Source organism: Panulirus ornatus, chromosome 59 (assembly GCF_036320965.1).
Source record: "Panulirus ornatus isolate Po-2019 chromosome 59, ASM3632096v1, whole genome shotgun sequence".
NCBI lineage: Eukaryota > Metazoa > Arthropoda > Malacostraca > Decapoda > Palinuridae > Panulirus > Panulirus ornatus.
In genome coordinates this window covers 7,953,823-7,973,986 of record NC_092282.1, presented here as the reverse complement: position 1 = coordinate 7,973,986, position 20,164 = coordinate 7,953,823, and the positions used below count along the sequence as shown (strand labels likewise).

General features: G+C 43.5%; 1 protein-coding gene and 1 long non-coding RNA gene across 3 annotated transcripts in view; one reads left to right on the top strand and one right to left on the bottom strand.

Annotated features, from left to right (window-relative positions):
- Positions 1-20,164, bottom strand: part of LOC139767337 (neuropeptide Y receptor type 5-like) — a 98,790-nt gene that overhangs the window by 48,963 nt on the left and 29,663 nt on the right. Inside the window, exon 2 of the mRNA XM_071696660.1 lies at positions 12,655-15,238. Coding sequence (XP_071552761.1) covers positions 12,655-13,032 — 378 coding nt within the window. The 5' untranslated portion in view covers positions 13,033-15,238. The remainder of the gene's footprint in view (positions 1-12,654; positions 15,239-20,164) is intronic.
- LOC139767338 (uncharacterized) overlaps positions 1-20,164 on the top strand; it is a 108,158-nt gene that overhangs the window by 85,353 nt on the left and 2,641 nt on the right. The window contains exon 4 of one of the 2 annotated variants that reach the window (XR_011717039.1): positions 15,091-15,182. The exons of the other annotated variant lie outside the window; for it this stretch is intronic. This is a non-coding gene — a long non-coding RNA (uncharacterized lncRNA). The remainder of the gene's footprint in view (positions 1-15,090; positions 15,183-20,164) is intronic. 2 annotated transcript variants of the gene reach the window in all.

Here is a 20,164-nt window from a genome sequence, read left to right as displayed (position 1 = left end):
CTCCTGCATGCTAGAAGAGAGGCTCTGATGTGTGTCAAGAAGTTCAAGGACGCGGGACCTGAGTGGAACACATTAATCTTACACGTTGTCCTGCGTGGAGTGCCCGTGAGGTGGCTGTCGTCAAGAACGATCTCACCAGGACGCTGGAACCTGTCACCCAGCCTCACCCTCGAGCACGACGGTACGATCTTTCAGCGGGACGGTACGGTCCTCCTTGAGCAGGACGGTACGATCTTTCAGCGGGACGGTACGATCCTTGAGCACGACGGTACGATCTTTCAGCGGTACGGTACGATCCTTGAGCACGACGGTACGATCTTTCAGCGGTACGTTACGATCCTTGAGCACGACGGTACGATCTCAGCTGGACGGTACGATCCTCGAGCACGACGGTACGATCCTTAAGCACGACGGTACGATCCTTGAGCACGACGGTACGATCCTTGAGCACGACGGTACGACCCTTGAACACGACGAAACGATCCTCCGGTTTGATGGTGTGACCTTTGACCTGAACCTTACGCAAGCGATTTGCTCTGTAATGAGTTTAAGCATCGATTAGAAGTTTCCAGAAATCTGGTAATACACCTGTCACTTTACATACGTAAAAGCTTCCTCATTGAACGAATAAAATAGAATGATAAAAAAATGAAAAAAAAGTGGAAAAAAAAGATGATATATAGGGGATTTTATCGCTGCTTCTTTTTCCAGGATGGGGCTCTATCAGCGCCTCATATTGGATATTAGCATGACAATAGTTCCTTCCCGGCGGGTGCATGACGGTGATGATGGTGGCTGAGGAACCGGCTGCTGGGGCGGAGGTGGGGAGGGGGCTCGTCGGGGGTGGCGGGAGAGAGAGAGAGAGAGAGGGGGGGGTTCACTTGAGATAGAGATTGATGAGACCTGGGACCCGCGCTTCGCCGTAAAAGCCGAGGGATACGCGCGTGAAAAGTTACGCAGACTGAGAGAGCAGCACTCGCCCAGGTCAACGTTGATGAAGGGGGGCTAGATCCACCCAGGCAAGAATAACTGGTAGACTGTTCCTCCTCCTGCACTCCACACAGGCAGGATAGATCACCCCTTACGGAAGGACTCAAAGGACGCACGTCAGTCACTAGTGGTGTGCAGCACTGCTCGCTCCTGGGCACATTGCTATCCGTGGCGTACGTAAACAGCAAACTATATGTTAGCTGATATTAAAAATCTCATGTCAGGAAACGTTTGATTAGCTAATTACATCGTTTGTTAGACCTGAACTGGATTATGACTCTCAAGTCTGGTCACTATACTTTTAAGAAGCTCCGAGATCAAAAATTTAAAGGAACTTGATGGAGGAAAGCAACTCACCTGGCATTTGAATTTAGAAATCTGATCTGCAATAAGAGGCTGAGGTAAAAAAAAAAAAAAAAATTGCCCTCTATGGTAGAGCGAAGAGAAAGGGGTGACCAGATTACAGCCTTCAAGTTTCCAGGTCAGGGCGACATATAGACAGTGAAATGTTCTGTAAGAAATGCATAGACAATTACAAAGGCATTAGGTACGGAGCTTGTTTTGAGAATGGACGAAAAGAACTTGTTTTAGTGTCATGGTTAAGTTAGGAACATAAAACAAGAGAAACGAAGTTCATAAAACAAGAGAAACGATAACATGTAAACTACTTTATTCGCACCATCTTGATATTGGAGTTATCGGCTCTTCGAATAGAATGGCTTCAGTTATTAAGAAACGGACAAATTTGCGACGGGAGACAGAAAAGCAATAATGATTTTTCTCCGAAGGAGCGAGACCAGGTACAAAGCGAGTCGTGTGAGCAGACCTCTGTGCCGTCTCCCAGCCTGTGTTCCACTAATATTCCTGGCCTCACAATCAAACTCCCTCCAGTACAGTCTCTTATTTTTCTTTAGAATTGTAATATTATATATTTAGCGTTTAATACTCATATATATATATATATATATATATATATATATATATATATATATATATATATATATATATATATATATATAAGACAACCCTCAACTATGGCTTATTCTAGAATTTTGTGATTGCGTTGCAGCCGGGAAAATGTGTGTCACTTGCTGCTTGAATTGTCATGATTTATCGTTCATCGTCGCCTCGCTCGCTGGATCGCAGCTCGGCACTGCCACCGTAGTTATGAGATTCATCAGTAAGTGTCCTGCATACCGGTCGAAGTCTTTTGAGTCGCGAAATCAACGTCGATTTTCTCGTGATGAAAGGAGGAAGCGTTGAAGTATGGCGTGCTAAGCGGCCGTTCTCAAGGTTGGTGTATATAACGCTTACTTAAAACTGAAGTTTACGGGCACCGTTTTTCCTCGCCCTCACCTACAATAACAGTTCCATTAAGTTTTTGTTTATCATAGCTTTACATATTGTGTATTTAAGTGTGAGAAACATGCACACGGAACGTATTTTGATAAACATGCACACGGAACGTATTTTGTTAAACGTTCGTTCAATGTAGGGCAGGTTAAGGTAGGCGAGGCTGGGCTAGGCTATGATAGGTTAGCTGGGCTTAATAGCAGTGTTTAAGGTTTTTAAAGTCATCTTATTTGCACGGAATACGTTATTATCGTCCTCACATCCCCCCCCCCCCCCCCCAACCTTCAAGCGTTCCAATTCTTGACCCAAGATGCCGTCTTTTATTATTACATAAACGTGAGTCTTTAGCGTTGAACCTACAAACACACGCCGTCTCCATGTTAACGCTTAACATGTCACTTACACGACCCAGTATTACTCATATTCCAGCAGTGAGCGCTACGCGTTAGACCTGCCTAGTGGTAATATTTTGTTCTCGTTAAAGTGTAAGAAGTAAAGCCCCACGAGTAAAGAAGCCTCCCCATATTATGTAAAAAAAAAACAAAACAAACTACACGTGCAATTTTGCTTGAGAAGGAAGAGAGAAGAGAAACAGGTGACTTGACTGCAACGTGCGTGTTTTTAAAGATAGACAAAAAAAACTAACTTCTTAAGCTTTCAGGAAATAAACTTAACACCAAAATAGATAACCGGGAAAGTATATATATATATATATATATATATATATATATATATATATATATATATATATATATATAGCCAAGAGCAAGACGGGTTTCCTGTTGATCTAAGTTGGGCTAGTGTTAGAGTATAGGTCACCCCTGTATATATAGCCGGGCCATCTATCACCACCTGCCTGTGTCATGTCTTCCTGCACCCGGCTCTCTCCTCCCGTCTCGCCCACTTCCTCTCCTCCTTTCCTCTCTACCATCAGTATTTTTCAGTGTTTTTTTTTTTTTTCCATTGAAGAAATGAATACTTATGATCTGGGTTCCATATATACACACTTCCCTACATATATTTATCTATCTATCTATCTATCTATCATATATATATATATATATATATATATATATATATATATATATATATATATATATATGAGTGCATGCAGAATTCCTAGGAAACATACACTGTAAGGCATGACACCCACACCACATATATTTGGAAGTAGTTTAAAGATCAATTACCATCAGGTTAGAGAGATTTTACTAATAATGAAACTGGTCAGGATCACCCGGCTGACTGGAAGTTTGACAGTCAAGACTGATTGGCAGTGAAGTGGGAGGAGCAACAGTCAGTTTTCACGGGAAACGTATGGATGGTGATGTGAATATTATTTGGGGATGTAATTGTAAAGTTGTTGATGTAAATGTAAGGTTAATGATGTAACTGTAAGGTTGTCGATGTAAATGTAAGGATGGCGATGCAAGTATAAGTTTGGTGTAAATTCAAGAATGATAATATAAATGTAAGACTGGTGATGTAAATATAAGGTTGGTGATGTAAATGTAAGGTTGGTGATGTAAATGTAAGGTTGGTGATGTAAATGTGAGGTTGACGTAAATATAAGGGTGGTGGTGTAAAATTAGGATTATGATTTAAAGGTAATGATACAGATACAAGGGTTGTAGTTATAGATATACGGTTGGCAGGAGGTAAAATGATTTTCAGAGTGTCATGGAGGATGAGAGAGAGAGAGAGAGAGAGAGAGAGAGAGAGAGAGAGTACCAGCCCACAAGTATCATGGACAAGATTTTGCCATTAGGCAAGACTCGGGCTTGGGCGCAGCTCCCACTCAAGTACAACATAAAGTTGAGAATATAGGGAGTCGTGTGAGTTACTTATTGTCAAGTGTTGTAAGTGAGGTGGAGAGGGTGTGTGTTTGTGCACTGAATGCCAGCGACCCGCGTGTGTATGCAAGGCAGAAAGAAAAGACCGAACTAGGCCATTACATAACAGACAAGAAACTTGTTGGGTGGGATGTATAGACGTACTTATGATAGTATGAAAGGTGGAGGAATGGAATAAAGTGCATGAAGAAATAGTCAATGTGGACACCGTACTAAAGTTAAGGACGTTGTATGACAGTAGAGACGGTTCAACTGATGAGGCCCCACCAGTGTAGCATTGCTTCCCTGTACAGTACGAACACACACACACACACACACACACACACACACACGACACCTGGCACGCACAAGGATGAACCCACAATGACGGCACACCGTCGCAATCAGCTGTTCGACTGGTAGACAAAAATCGGCTGATCTGACTGACGTCAAGACTGCCTCAGCCCTCATGTCTCAGGGGCGTCACCGTGACGCAGGACTGGCAGTGGTTTATCTCTTCCACGTTCACATTCAAGTTTGGAATAAATATGCCGTCGTACCTCGCGCTCAGCCACCTTCATTATTATTATTATTATTATTATTATTATTATTATTATTATTATTATTATATTATTATTATTATTATTATTATTATTTATCCCTGGGGATAGGGGATTAAGAATACTTCTCACGTATTCCCTGCGTGTCGTAGAAGGCGACTAAAAGGGGAGGGAGCGGGGGGCTGGAAATCCTCCCCTCTCGTTTTTTTTTTTTTTTTTATTTTCCAAAAGAAGGAACAGAGGGGGCCAGGTGAGGATATTCCAAAAAAGGCCCAGTCCTCTGTTCCTAACGCTACCTCGCTAACGCGGGAAATGGCGAATAGTTTAAAAGAAAGAAAGAAAAATTATTATTATTATTACTATTATTATTATTATTGTTATTCGGTTCACTTCCCTTTCGTTCCACTTTATGTTGTCCCCCGAAACGCCTGGGGTTTTTCAAAGCATCACCTCGCCTCGCCTCTCGCTCCATGTTGTATAATCTAGGCTCTCGGGTTTTAAGTTCTCTCCTCGCGTTTTAGATAATCCCTCTTTTTTTTCTTGTGGTCGGTAAGGTTTAAGAGGAGAACGAAGGTCGTAGATAATACTGAGTCTCCAGTCGTTTGGTGTTATATTTTACAATCTGTACTGAAGCCGCCGTGGATGTATAAACACCTCACTCCCAGGGCCATTAGAACGACGACTCAGCCCGTTGAGTAAGGTGACCACACTCATCGCACTCAGGGGGTTGTGAGCGAGTCGTCGTACCCAAGATGTCCAGTCGTCGTACTCATTGTTAAGTCGTGGTACTCAAAGAGTTCAGTGTGAAGTTGTCCTAACATGAAGTTGGACCTGATACTCAGAGGGAGAGAGAGCCTGCGTGTATTATCTTAATATTTTTACTTAAGGGAAGCGCCATTGGTTACTTTAAGGTGAGTATAAGTAAGGTAAAGTGAAGATGTGCACTTGTTCCTCTCATTGTAAATGAGTTACAAGCTAGTCAGAATTGATTTTGTATATTTTCTTTACTCATCATGAAGACTAGAGGAGAAAATATTACAAAATATTACCCTGATCTGCAACAAAATATTTGTTTTTAATAAGAAAATGTGTTGCACTTCCACAGCGTGAATTTTGTTTTCTTTTTTCTTTTTAAGATTGCGTTTTGCTCATATTTGATTCGGATGTTGGCCTGACTCCGCCTTCTGGCTCACAGGGAATGAGGACTCGCTACACTGTCATAAGACAAACAATTGCCTCAAATTTTTTCATGTTTCAGTTTTTGTTTAAAAGATTAATTGACTTCCTGACTGGGCGAGGATGTTGTTATTGTTGTTGTTGTTGTTGTGCGAGGGGGAAGGTGGTAGAGGAGGTTGTGTGGCGGATGGGAAGCAACACCTCCCGCCCCAGCGCCGCATCCCTTCACATCCGCCCAGTGCTGCACTCCCTCGTTACCAACACCACACATCCCACGCGACTCATTTTTCAAGAACTTGGCCCACAGTTTTGGAAAGTTGTCTTCAAGTTTGTGTGTGGTAAAGGGCCGTATACTAATATATATATATATATATATATATATATATATATATATATATATATATATATATATATATATTGGAAAGGATCACAATTTTGCGCGTGATCAAGATATTCCTTGGTTTTGGACAATCGCATGCTTACCAAATGGCGTCCTAGCTTCGTCTCTTCGATGTATATCAACTGACTGTTATATTTCTCTCTTGTGTCTCCCCTGATGTGATTATTACACGAAAGTGCACTTGGGAACTTTTCGTGTTTCATTTTCCCCGTGGACTCATAGGAATATATACATATATATATATATATATATATATATATAGATGCATTGCATACTATCACATGAGACCCCTCACAACAGACCCAACCCTACAGTTTCACAGTGTCAATATATATATGTCTGACCCCCCGTTCTCGGGTGTGTGTGCTTGGGGTACCATCACTGGCACAGGTCGGGTGTGTGTGTGCTCGGGGTGCCAGTAATGGCTCGGGGTGCCATTACTGGCACAGGTCGGCCCGTGTGTTACTGCAGTGTAGTGGGCTTAGAAGTGGATACGTGTGGCGCGTAAATTGTGATGAATTGCTTCGTCCTTAATAAATTCAATTCACGCGTGATCGAGTATGTAAATAAGCACTGCACATTTAATTTTAAGGTAAAAAGAGTATGACATGGTAAAAGGTAAACAACCTTTGATATATGCACGTCTGCTATTTAATTTTTTATAGACGTTTCTATATTTTTCTACTATTGATTGGTATATTTTCATAATGGAACTCAAAAATATCTTAAATATGGAATAATAAAACTTCATCCTTTGAAAATCAGTAATGACTTCATCCTAAAATATGGTATCATAAAATATGTTTATACGGAATGAATTGAATTCTTTATTACGTCACGGAAACTGATGATTAAAAATTTTCCTAAATACCTGAGAATGAGTTTTAATCTAATTTCCTTGACTAATGATGGTACTCACTTTGTTCAGATAATATACGGACCTTTAATAGAATGTAATTAGCGTAATACGATGCAAGTTTTTTAATACTTTCGATTTTGTAGAATATTGTTGTAAAGTTAAGGTTAATTTGGCGAAAATGAAAAAAAAGAATGTGATAGTTCTACGGTAAACTCAGGGGCTTGGGCGACCCATGGCGTCATTTGACATCAAAAGTTCAAAGTTTTCAAATGATTTTTTTTATCTCGCTTGTAAGTGGGAAAAAGAGGAAAATATGTATTATGTATAGAAAATATTTGGGTTTATAATGAGCAAGAGAATGATCATCGCAGTTCATGTATAATTATATATTTTATTTTAAGATTGAGCTACAGGTGGAGCCACCACCACCAGAAGTGTCTGGCCACAACCCAGGCAGAGAAACACTTAACACTGTTGCAGCCATAGTAATAAATGTCGCTGGCGTATCGTAGAAATTTAGTGTGTCAGTTCAGAATCAACGTTGATAACTTTTGTTATTTGTTTGAGAGCGACGAGAAAATTTCTCAAAAGTACATTATTTATTCTTTCAGAAAGTCACTCTTTCGATGGCCCGAAAGTAGTTTGAAGCTAACTTGTGGTTCGAGAACAATTTTTTGTTATTTTAGTTTGGTATCAGCTTTATGTATCGAATCATATTGTAGGTGTGTGTATGGTTACAGAATTAGTTTAAACACTTGAAGAAGGTGTTCAAGATTAAGCCGTACTAACCCTGGCTGTTGATGGGTCTAGAGCCCAGATAACCTGTCGTCCGACATCCGCTCGGAAGGAATTTCGTGAGAAATTCGGGAAAAAATCATAACTTAAGTTTTTCTGAACTGATTCACTCTTGGATTCGTACCACACACCGAACACATGACGTGTGACCCGCGTCAGATGTTGTCTACTTGTTTATAAGAAGTATTAGTGAAGAGTAGGAGGAGGGGGAAGACTTCAAGACTGGGAGAGATGAACCCACGTCAAGGTCCTGTTTATATCTGGCTACCTTTAGCTGAAGACGCTGCCATCTGCTGCTACGCGAACACTCACTCTGGATCCGAACCATACGTTCGCCAGGTGGGGTATTAGGGTTCGTGGTCTCTCTTATATATATATATATATATATATATATATATATATATATATATATATATATATATATATATATATATATATGATTTACGTTTATGTATTCATTCCAGATCGTGAGTAGAATTCATGTGCTGTATACCGAGTACGCCAGCTACATAACATAGCGTTGTTGTCGCCAGCCAATGTGACCTTACTTAACCAAGTATTAACGACACGTTAAGAACGGCTCAGGTTTACTTGCATTAACGAGTTAACGAGCAGTTATGGTTATTAGTCTTCATATATTGATTTACATGCTGTAACGGGTGTTACCGGGCTCCGCCTGCAAGAGCGTACACCGTGAGTGGGAAGTTGCCGTTGGCGAGGCTTATATCGTGGCGAGTAAAGCGTCATCAAAGGACTTCTCACTCCAAAGGAGCCTGTATTTCCCTGCCACTGGAAGTAGCGCAGCATTGGGCTACTCTGAAGCCTTTACAATGGTCCTGGGTAGCACCAGGATTGTCATTGAAATTGGTCCACGGGTTAATAAATCGGTTTAGCATTATGTTTTTGATAATCCATGTGTTACCATACAAAGTCTGTGTGTTTCATATATTTTCATGTATTAGTTATTGTGAAGATTCAGGTCGATCATGTTCTGACTTGAGAGTTATGTAAGTATTCGCCGCCAGTTCCACCCCTGGCATAAGCTTCTGTCCCGTGTTCAACCCACGCTCTGTGTGGGTGAGCATTGTATGTTCCTGGCGTGACATTTCTGGCACAAGTCGTGTTTTGGGTGAGGTGTTTTTGTGCCTTTGTGTGTGTGTAGCGCATGTGCACGTGGAATGTTCACAACGACTTGCACACACGTACGTACGCGTGAACAGCAGGGATCCTCAGTGCAGGGTGAGGGAGGAGGGAGCACCAGTGTATGTTATTAGCCCGCTGTGCCTTCATGACTCCATTACGTTGACCTGTGTTGTTGATTGTGTCTTGTGACCCGTTACTCTGACGTGGCTGACGCGCACTCTCATGGTTGACACTCGAGTTAAGTGTTAATGTTTTTCGTGTTCAGGTCACTATTTCAGGACGTGTATGAGTGGCGATATGCTCTCTCTCTCTCTCTCTCTCTCTCTCTCTCTCTCTCTCTCTCTCTCTCTCTCTCTCTCTCTCTCTCTCTCTCTCTCTCATTTTCTTGGAAGTGTACCATAAAGCTGACGCACTTCACGCACCCGCCGTGCATTCAGTCCGTTTTTTTTGTTGTTGCCTGCGACACACACTTTGCCGTGAACCCTTTAGCTACGACCTGCGCCCTCCTCCTCACGACACGGGCGGGTGGTGGAGGGGGAGGGGGTTGGTCTCCTGGCCCACACACAACCCCCCCCCTCCCCCCAGCCGGAAGCATCAGCAAGCAAGCCTTTGATCTGCTCCACGAGAGAGAGAGAGAGAGAGAGAGAGAGAGAGAGAGAGAGAGAGAGAGAGAGAGAGAGAGAGAGAGATACTCTCTCTCCTCAGCACCAGACGACACTTTTCGTGAGTGAAAGTAACAAACTCCAATTTTTTTATATATATATTATGTAACTTCAGCGTCGGGTCTCGCGTTCATAGGTTATATTAAGAACGAGCCGGTCCTGTCCTCCGTCCGTAGACAGGACGAGGGAGATGCAGGACGGACGGTCACTGACCAGATACCCTACACATACACACCTTCCTTCCATACACACTGACCAGATGCCCTACACCTGCACACCTTCCTTCCATACACACTGACCAGATACCCTACACCTACACACCTCCCTTCCATACACACTGACCAGATGCCCTACACCTACACACCTCCCTTCCATACACACTGACCAGATGCCCTACACCTACACACCTCCCTTCCATACACACTGACCAGATACCCTACACCTACACACCTTCCTTCCATACACACTGACCAGATACCCTACACCTACACACCTTCCTTCCATACACACAGATGGTTGCTAATAATTCATCAGTTTCCTCGGCAGGATAGAAATTGCCGGCTGCTGGATTTGATATATACAGACATATGTTGGGGAAAAAGTGTTTTGCTGTGGAACGGGGAGGTTGTACCGGCAATATGGCGGGAGGTATGAAGATAAGAAAAAAAAATGAGCGAGGGATGGATGGTTATATATCAGTGGAGAAATTCCACCGACCTCCGTCGGAATACAGCGGCGCGCCCTTCCCCCAGCCCTCCCTCGCTAGGGAGCGAGTTGGGGAAAAGTCCGGAGGGACCAGATCTGCTAGTAAGATAAGCTACAGTACAAGAAACAAGGTAATTAGATCACGGAATGACATGCACGTCACTGCTTTTAATTTTGAATTACATTAGGTTGTGTGTGTGTGTGTGTGTGTGTGTCTTCCCCCACCCCCCCTTTCACACACACACACACACACGAGACTTACGTGGAGTCCTGAGTTGGGTGACCGACCGTCCAGAGTGGCTGGCTGGCTGGCGACAACAACGACGCCTTTCCCGCCGACGGATGGCGGCCATCTTGTGTGTGTGTGTGTATATGGTCACGTCTGGGATGACCGTTACCCATTTTTGTTTACGATCGGTATCGCTTCGCTCCAGCCGTCTACCTCCCACGTAGATAGATGTAGATCATGCCCTCCGTAATGGACCAGGGAAATGTGTAGACGATTCTCTCTCTCTCTCTCTCTCTCTCTCTCTCTCTCTCTCTCTCTCTCTCTCTCTCTCTCTCTCTCTCTCTCTCTCTCTCCTGGTGCGCTATAAGACTGGGGAGGAGCAGCGGTATGCGAGACGTGAGCGTTTATCGTATATCGAGGGAAGTGGATGTGTAATGAAGGATACGGACAGAAGGCTCAGGGCGTCTCCCCCTCCCCGGCTGCTGGGTCATAACATTCTGCCTCCGTTTTCTACATGTTGGTCTTCGCCCGGAGACTAAATATTTTACGTCTATTTTCGTGATGTGTCAGGAATCATAATGTGTTGTTTTTTTTATACGGTTTTTCAGATGTTGTGATTGTTGTTTTGTTTCTGGGCTGTTAGGAGATGTCCTGAAATGTACCGGATGGTGAGATGGACTGATCTTGAAATGTGCCGGATCTGAAACATTGTTTACCTTCGTCTAACGTGTTGTTATTTGTTGTATGTATTGTGCATAGGGTGAGGAGCACCTTGTGTTGTGTGGTTATGAGGGATAGGTAGCTTCTTACGTCGTGATAACTGCCCCTGAGCTTGACGGTACGAATTACCATCATCATCATCATCACCATCACCACCGATCACCACTAACACTACCATCACCATCATTACCGTCACCAAGACCACTCAGTATCACCATCACAATCACTACCATCACTATCACAGTCATTACCACCATCACCATCACCATTTGTTATCAGTGTCATCACAACCACCATCACCACCACTACCATCACTATCACTATCATCACAACCACCATCACCACCACTACCATCACCATCACCACCACTACCATCACCATCACCACCACTACCATCACCATCACCACCATCACCACCACTAACACCCTCAGCAGCAGCTGCCGCCTCTCGCTCCCTCTTATTAACCCCAGCCATTATAGGGGTGTCGGCAGACGAGCTCCTGCTGCTGGTTATTGCACACATGTCTAATTCCATGTTAGACTTTAGCTTCATTTGGGAGGCATTATTGCAGCAGTATAACACTCTACTGACTGTTACCTATATCTCTGTATATATATATATATATATATATATATATATATATATATATATATATATATATATATATATATATATATATATGATGTGTGTGTGTTTTGATGTTTTTATGACACGATCGTTAAAATTTTTGTTTTAAGTCTTGAATCCAAGTTAGTTTCCCGTTAAAAGAAAAATTTTGTTGTTGTTCTCCAGTGTACGTGGTGTTTTCTCCTGAATTAGTGCACATTTTTATAGTGATTTATTTTCTGTTCTTCAAATTGCCCAGATGTTGGTACCTTAATATTATCTGTAATGATAATCTTACACGCAAGTGACAGCTCTACTTAACTGTTGAGCATCGTGCATTCGCTTGGGGCATCTCGCATCGTGCACTCGCTACGGATGTACACACACATCACTGCCCTGTATGACTTGTGGTCCAGACTGGCGGACGTGGACGGCTTCCCGAGCGCTGCAAGAGCCTCAATGAGGATAAAAGATGACTCCCACTAGAGAGAGAGAGAGAGAGAGAGAGAGAGAGAGAGAGAGAGAGAGAGAGAGAGAGAATTCCAGCCCTTGGGAGAAAATTCGGTCATTAATTAACTATGAAGAGCTTGTCCCACTGACCTGCAACATGGTGTCCCACTGACCTGCAACATGGGCACAAAGTAGCAGAGGAAACTGCCGAAGATCCAGTTCTGTATGAGCAGTATGGCCACGGAGAGCGGCAGGAGGATCAGGCTCATGATGAAGTTGCACACCCCGATGTTCATGATGTAGGCGTTGGTGGGATCCCTGTACAGGCGCCGACGAAGGATGTGGGCGATCATGGCAGCGTTGCCGAGGGATCCCAGCACGACCAGGAGGGTGTACAGGACGAGGAAGAGCGGGTAGACGTGCTGGAGGGAACGGCGGAGGTGAGGCTTGCCGAAGTCAACGGTCTCGTTGGGGAAGGCCTGGAGGTCGTGGATGATCTGGCTCAGAAGGGAGTCAGGCAGCGCCCCCACCGCACGACCCTCTACCCTCATTTTCTGTCAGATGTAGTATGGCAGTCGGCAGTTAATAGTGATTTAAACCCACAATCTAGAACTTCGACGTGCGAGTTAGATTTGTGCACAAGGTACAGAGTACTCACGCATTTTCAGTAGTGTATGGGACTTAAATGGGGTGATAGCCGCCATATGTCACCAAAGCAGGGTCATTATTAACAAAAACATTCTTTTATTCTTTTTTTTTTTATGTACGTGGATATTGTTTGCGTTCCTCCTCGCTGACTACACCTACTGGATTGTGGAGGTCGAACTCGACTCGGGTCTTCACATTTGGTCAGCCGTTAGTATTTTTATTGTTGTTTCCCTATCTCGTCCTCTGGTTTGCACAATATTTTCTGATTATTTGATTTTTTTGCCTGTCACCTTTTCTAGGTCTTAGCTTTCATGTATATATAAATCATTGAATTGTTTAGCTATTTCCAGTTCTTTGTTTTACGTAATACGCTTATTTTTCTTATGTATAATATTTCATATGTACTGTTTTCCATATTTTGTCTGTTTATACGGTAATTTCTTCTAACATTTTATCAGTATTGTGTAGTTCAGTATGTAAGGCTCTCGTTTGCCCTTAAGACTGTTCCATGATTTATATATTGTCTATATGTATGCATTCGGCAGCTTCTTAATTTCACCATACAAACATTAGTGCTAAGTCGTATAAACTTTCATCTGAAAGTGTCTTGTCAAATGCACTACCTATTCCATAATGTTAATTTACCCATTATCAGATGTTAATGTCACACGTAAATTATATTCTGCGTTGTGATGAAATTCATGAGTTTCTTAATAGCTGTCCAACTTGGCTCTTGTGGCCACGCTGAAATGTGGGTCACAATCAGGTTTTGGGGTCACGTCCATGATTAGCTGCAACGTCACCATGCCTTCTCATCCTATCTTTAATGTTCGTTATGCTTGCCCAAGTGGGTGGGAGTTCATCGCTACATAGCCTATCTGTGTGTTTTTATGGACCTGTCTTGAACACCATCTACCACTGGATGCGAAAAGCCTTCATTCTATATCCAGTGGATGTATTTTGCAGGTTCTTTCATCCCATTTTTCGCTGGACACCAATGTTTTCATATAACTAAATCCGTTTCTTCACATAGTTACGCTTTAGTTACACTGATAAATATATGTGTATATTTTTCTTTTCCTGTATGGGTATATGTTAGCGGCACACGTACTCAAGCATCAGCACTTTCTAACGTTGTCCTGTATTAGAGAAAAATAACTTGAGGAAAGATGTTTGTAATATGACGTAAGTTCGGCCAGTGCTTCCGTCGTTTTCCTTGAGACTCTAATCATTCCTCCGCTGCATCTGTGGCACTTCGGTAGTGTTTTAGTCCTGCCTCGCCCGCCATTTCCACTGAATTCTTAGGCACTATTTTACGGTCTCGGGTAACTGGTTAGGAGGAGCTAGACAATCGTCAGGGAAATCAAGAGCAATTTTTCCGAGTGCTAAAGATCTTAGCCTATCCCTTTCCGCCCATTCTCTGTTGAACTAATGAATTATTTTTTTTTTTTGCCCCTCACGTTAATAATTTTATTCTATTGTTTGTGACGTTATTAGTTTTGGTGTCAACCACTTCGCGTTTTTATTAGGGTATTTGATTATATTATGTATATATTTTTTTTACTTTGTATTTGGTTTCATCTTTTACTTCCCGTACTTGAATGGCCGGAGAATTATCATTAGTTGAAGGTGTTCAGGATTTTTCGGTTGGTCGTTATATAAGACTTGACGGCTTTTGATGACCTACCTTGGCAGTTCAAATAGACCTTCAGCCCAGATAACCAACCAATAAACCCACCAGTTTTATTTCCAACTGTATTTCGCAAGTTTTCACTCAGTCTTTGCTCCCCACTTTGCTTTCTCTGTTTTCTTAATGTTCAGTAGATAGTTACAGTAGTTTTACGATCGCCTGTGTTGTACAAGCAATTTTTTTTTTCGTATATATAGCTACATTTCTCTGATGTTACGTGGACAGAAACTTCGGTGCAGATTGTCTTGTAGTAATGTACCATTTCCGTCAGGTGTCGCTGCACGGCCGGCCGGCGCACGTCTGCTGCTGTTCCATGGTGAGGACAACCTCCCTCCTCCTCCCTCACCTCCCGGGGCGCTGAAGGTGAGGCCACTGTTCACTCATGTACACTTGCTCCCACAACGTGACTGATCCACGACCTGGAATTATGGAGAAAAGAACAGTTAATACAGCTCTCTCTCTCTCTCTCTCTCTCTCTCTCTCTCTCTCTCTCTCTCTCTCTCTCTCTCTCTCTCTCTCTCTCTCTCTCTCTCTCTCTCCTCCACAGCCAGAATAAAAAAACACAAAGCATGGGAACTAATGAACAACAGATCGTACCCAACAAGGGAAAAACAATAAGATTACAGCTTCGACTCCAGAATGGTGTAAGGTTTTTTTTTTTTTTATAAACGCACCAGACACCACTTCCACTAAAAACAAGATCATAAAAACGTTCAGATATTGTTTATTTTAACGCTTCTACTGGCGGACTGTGTAGAGCAGAAGCCAGTAGTGGAAGATAGGCGGGAAATTGCCTTGTGTAGCCGTTCCTGTATGGAAGAAATTCCCGGGCGTAAATATGTTGCCGTGAGCCTCATGCACTTTGTCTCTGAAATCCAATCGTTTAGGGGTGGATGTTAGCATCGTTATCCTCTCTCTCTCTCTCTCTCTCTCTCTCTCTCTCTCTCTCTCTCTCTCTCTCTCTCTCTCTCTCTCTAACCCAGACACCAACCTCCCCTCTCCCCTCCCTCACCTCACCTCCCTTTTCCCCCTCCCTCCCTCACCTCACCTCCCCTTCCCCCCTCCCTCCCACTCTCACCTCCCCTTCCTCCATGCCTCCCCCCGCTCCCACTCAGCGACAGTAATCCCCAGGGACTATTACTCTCCCATCAGGCTCTGACGTCACCAGCAAGCAACGGAGCCATCTTGGGCTGTTCGCCGCTAGCACGGGGCATCGCCTCACAAAATCAGCATTTGTGAGCGTATATATATATATTAGTAATGATTGTGATATTTCTTTCGTTTATTCATTTTTTTCTCCCGTACATATTCGCCATTTCTCGCGTTAGCGAGGTAGCGTTAAAGACAAGAGGATTGAGCGGGAGGAAAAATCCTCACCTGGCCACATTCTCTGTTCCTTTTGGAAAAGTCGAAACTGGAGAGGATGATTGCTCCCTCCCCTTTTAGTCGCCTTTTACGATACGCGGGGAATACGTGGGAAGTATTTATATTTGATACTTATGTTAATGACGGTAATGATAGTAATAGTAATAACATTTCTCACGCGTTTCTTTGCCATTTCTCGCGTTAGCCAGGTAGCGTCAAGAACAGACGACTGGTCTTTGAAGGATTAACCCTTGCCCTGGTGCCTTCATTTGCTCTCTCTTTTGGAAGATGATAATACAGGAGGTGAGGATTTCTGTCAACTGGGAAGAATTCACTTGGTGCGTGGCTCCGTGCTGTAGTAAGCGTTACTGACCATGAATCAGCCCAGGCCCGCCCGGGGTCGGGCACCCCAGGGGTTCGAATCGTAGGCGTGGCGGGTGGCCCCTATCCAACCCAGGTGTTCATCCTCCCCTCAGGGATAGTCGATGGATAATCATCTAGCTTAGGCTAGTGTGTGTGTGTGTGTGTGTGTGTGTGTGTGTGCAATTATAGGATTAAAGATGAGGTTAAGAGAAACAGCAACACGAGTACAAGACTTTATACTCGTAACCACAGAAATTAATCACACCGACGTTCGCAACGAACAGATATGAATCTGTTTCCTGTCTGCCATTTCATAATTACATTTTTTACGAGTGACAGAAAATTATTGACACCGATGATTATACCAAAAAGTTTCAGATACCTTAAACAAAATAAAATCTTAAATAGATTTTTGCACCTAAACTCTAATAGATAGGTTGGGATAACGTGTCTACGAACTGGATGTCAAAATGTTGTGACAGGTTGCTCATACGCAAGTGTTGGCTGCTGTTTTTTTTTTTTTTTTTTTTTTTTTTTGTTCCAGTAGGAATTATAAAGCCATTATATCGTAAAAATTCTCTCTCGTTGGACTGGTGAATATGACTTCGACACCAGCACGCACTCTAACCCCTTGCCTCAGCCACACGCTCGACCTCCTCCCCGAAGCCACGCACTCAAATTCCCTTCCGTGCCTCACACCTCAGCAGCCTCTACCCACAGATCCTTGCCCTCCCACAACAAAAACAACCCTGACGAAACATAAACACACAAAAATAACTCGACAGGCACTAAACAACGCCCCACCCCCACCCCACCCAGACAGTTCTTCAAATCCACTCCACTAAACATGTACCCACCTGGAACTACGCTCCCCAGACATGCGCAAGTTACACACTCTCCTCTGCGTTCTGGACACGACCCCTTCTTTCCGACGCTACAGACAACAAGTCTACGTATTAAAAGGACCCCCCCCCCACCTTTTGCCTAAGACGCAGCAGCTTCCATTGTGAGGACGCAGCGCATTCCTCAGTTTTCCTGCACCTACTCACATCACGCGGACAACCACGCAACACCAGGGGTTCCCGAGGCAGGAGTGTGGTGTATATCAGAGGTTTTGACGGAAGGGAAAGCCATATCTTTTATTAGTTCGGCTTCCACTCGAGTGTATTACGGATCCACCCATCCTCTGGAGAGACTTATGAGGTATTTAATGCTCTTATACACTAATGGAAGCCCAAGCCATTAAAAACTTTTCTATTTTTATTCAAACTGTGTAAAGTTAGATAATGGCCAAGCGAGTTGGTTAAGTTCCATGTTCCGTTTCTTCTGTTGGTAATGCTGGCAGCTCCGTCCTGAGGTAATGCAATTGGCTACACACGCGGGAAAATATTTTGAACAGTTTGTACCTACACAAATTTTGCTGTTTCCTTTGTACCTACACAAATTTTGCTGTTTCCTTTGTACCTACACAAATTTTGCTGTTTCCTTTGTACCTACACAAATTTAGCTGTTTCCTTCTTTATCTGATTGTTCTGTAATGACTTGCTTCCACACACACCCACCCACCCACACACACTCTTAAGAAGTATATTCTAGTTCCTGCCTAAAGTCGCTGATTATATTGTATGCTATTTTATTGCTTGCCAGCAAATTGTTCGTCTTCTTTACTGTTCTCCTAATGTGGGACTCAAGCGACAGGTTAGGGGCGCTGTCAACTCCTATAGTTTATTTCCCTTCTAGATAATATCTGGGGCCTTCTTCTTCTGTCTCCCTCCCACATTACGTTACATAATGTCATCAGCCATCGATCACACCAACTTCGGTGTTTGTCTCGGTTCCTTTGTGCGTTGACTCAACTCTCTTCGCTTTTCACTCCCTCATGACCCAGACATCATCCGCAAACTCATTCAGGCGTGGCTCTGAATTCCTCTGGCAAGTCCATTACCTGGTTCAGGTAGAGGAGTGGTCCTAAAACATGGTCCTGTAGCACGCCACTGATGATGACCTTCCAGTTGGAGAAAGTCTGATGTGAGTTCTCAGTTCGCCTGTGTTAAGATAATGTTCTCTCGATCACACTAGTCTCTTCCTTATTTCTGCATGAATGTCCAACTTTGAAAGCCTCTCATGTGGTTGCAGTGCCACATACATTTGTAGCAGTCAGCAGATACGAACAGTCCATCCATCCTTCTCTTCTCCAAAGTAGAGCTTACTCTCTCTTGGAAATTTAAGAGGCCTACGACATATGACCTCGTTTCTTTACCATCGCGTTGTCTCTCTGATACTTTGTTCTCAGTAGGATTAAATCCTTTGTTTATGTCTGTGAGGATTTAATCCTTTGTTTATGTCTGTGAGGACGTCTTGACTATCAGTTTTGCTGTCATTTCTCGCACATCATCTTTCTAAACAGAAGGAGAGTGATTTACCTCTACGCTCGTACCACCCTCTCCCGCCGTACCCCTGCAGCCACAGGGCAGGTAGAGAGCCTTGCTCCCTCAGGTTCCCTCCAACAGGGTTACCTGAGCCAGGATGGGGTCGGGACGAGCAGCAGGGAACGCACGCGAGGGGCCCATCGACCTTAAGTATGGCGAAGCTTTTACGATATATCGAAAAGAGCGAACTCTCACTCCGCGACGCATCAACCCCGCCCTTCCTGCCATTGTGGAAGAGAGAGGAGAGGAGAGATACAGACTGTGAAGAGAGGGACACACACACACACACACACACACACACATACACACACACGTAGTTCCGAAGTGTGAAGACCCGGATGCACCAATACTGCCAGCCGCCAGGGAAGGGCAAGACGCAGGGGAGGATATCGAGGTCAGTCCAGCCAAGTGACGAGGCTGGTGAGGGAGCCAGACCCACACAGAACTCAGTGACTTCCCACCGCCTGTACTGTAAGGTCTGTTACACAGACCCCCTTTTATTTTTTAATGACACTCTCGGCCATGTTGAAATTCGTCCCTCAACAAAGGATAAGTTCCACCAGCATGGAAGAGAGGCGGTGTTGTGGCAGTGTTTAAAGTAAGGTGACAGGGAAGTAGCCCTGAATTATGATGACTGGGTCTCCCTACTGATCGTGACTTCCAAGGTCTTGCTGAAGGTAATCAGGTATCAGTATAAACTATATAAACTATGTATATATATATATATATATATATATATATATATATATATATATATATATATATATATATATATATATATATATATTCCTGGACTGCTTGAAGGTCTTTGATACTGTTCCCATCATACGACTGTTGATGAAGCTAAGTGTCCCAACTCTTGAGTCATAGGATGTCTTCTGGGTTGCTCAAAGTGGTGTTAACAACGACCTAATTGGGAAGGATACACTGTGCAAGGTCACACAACAGGAGTCTTGATTCTCCGTAACGATAGTGGCAACAACTGTTAGATCATGGAAGACTTGAATTGGTGTGTTTTACCGAAATAACAACAGACTCGTCTCTCTTTCCCCTCGCCAGTTGCCCCATATTTTTGGTCCGTTTTGTAGTTTCTGAAGTTCTCTAGTCACTTGAAAACGAGGAGTATCGTTCATTGGCCATCCACGTGTACACATCTGGAAAAATTTTATCGCCCGGCGTAGCGTAATC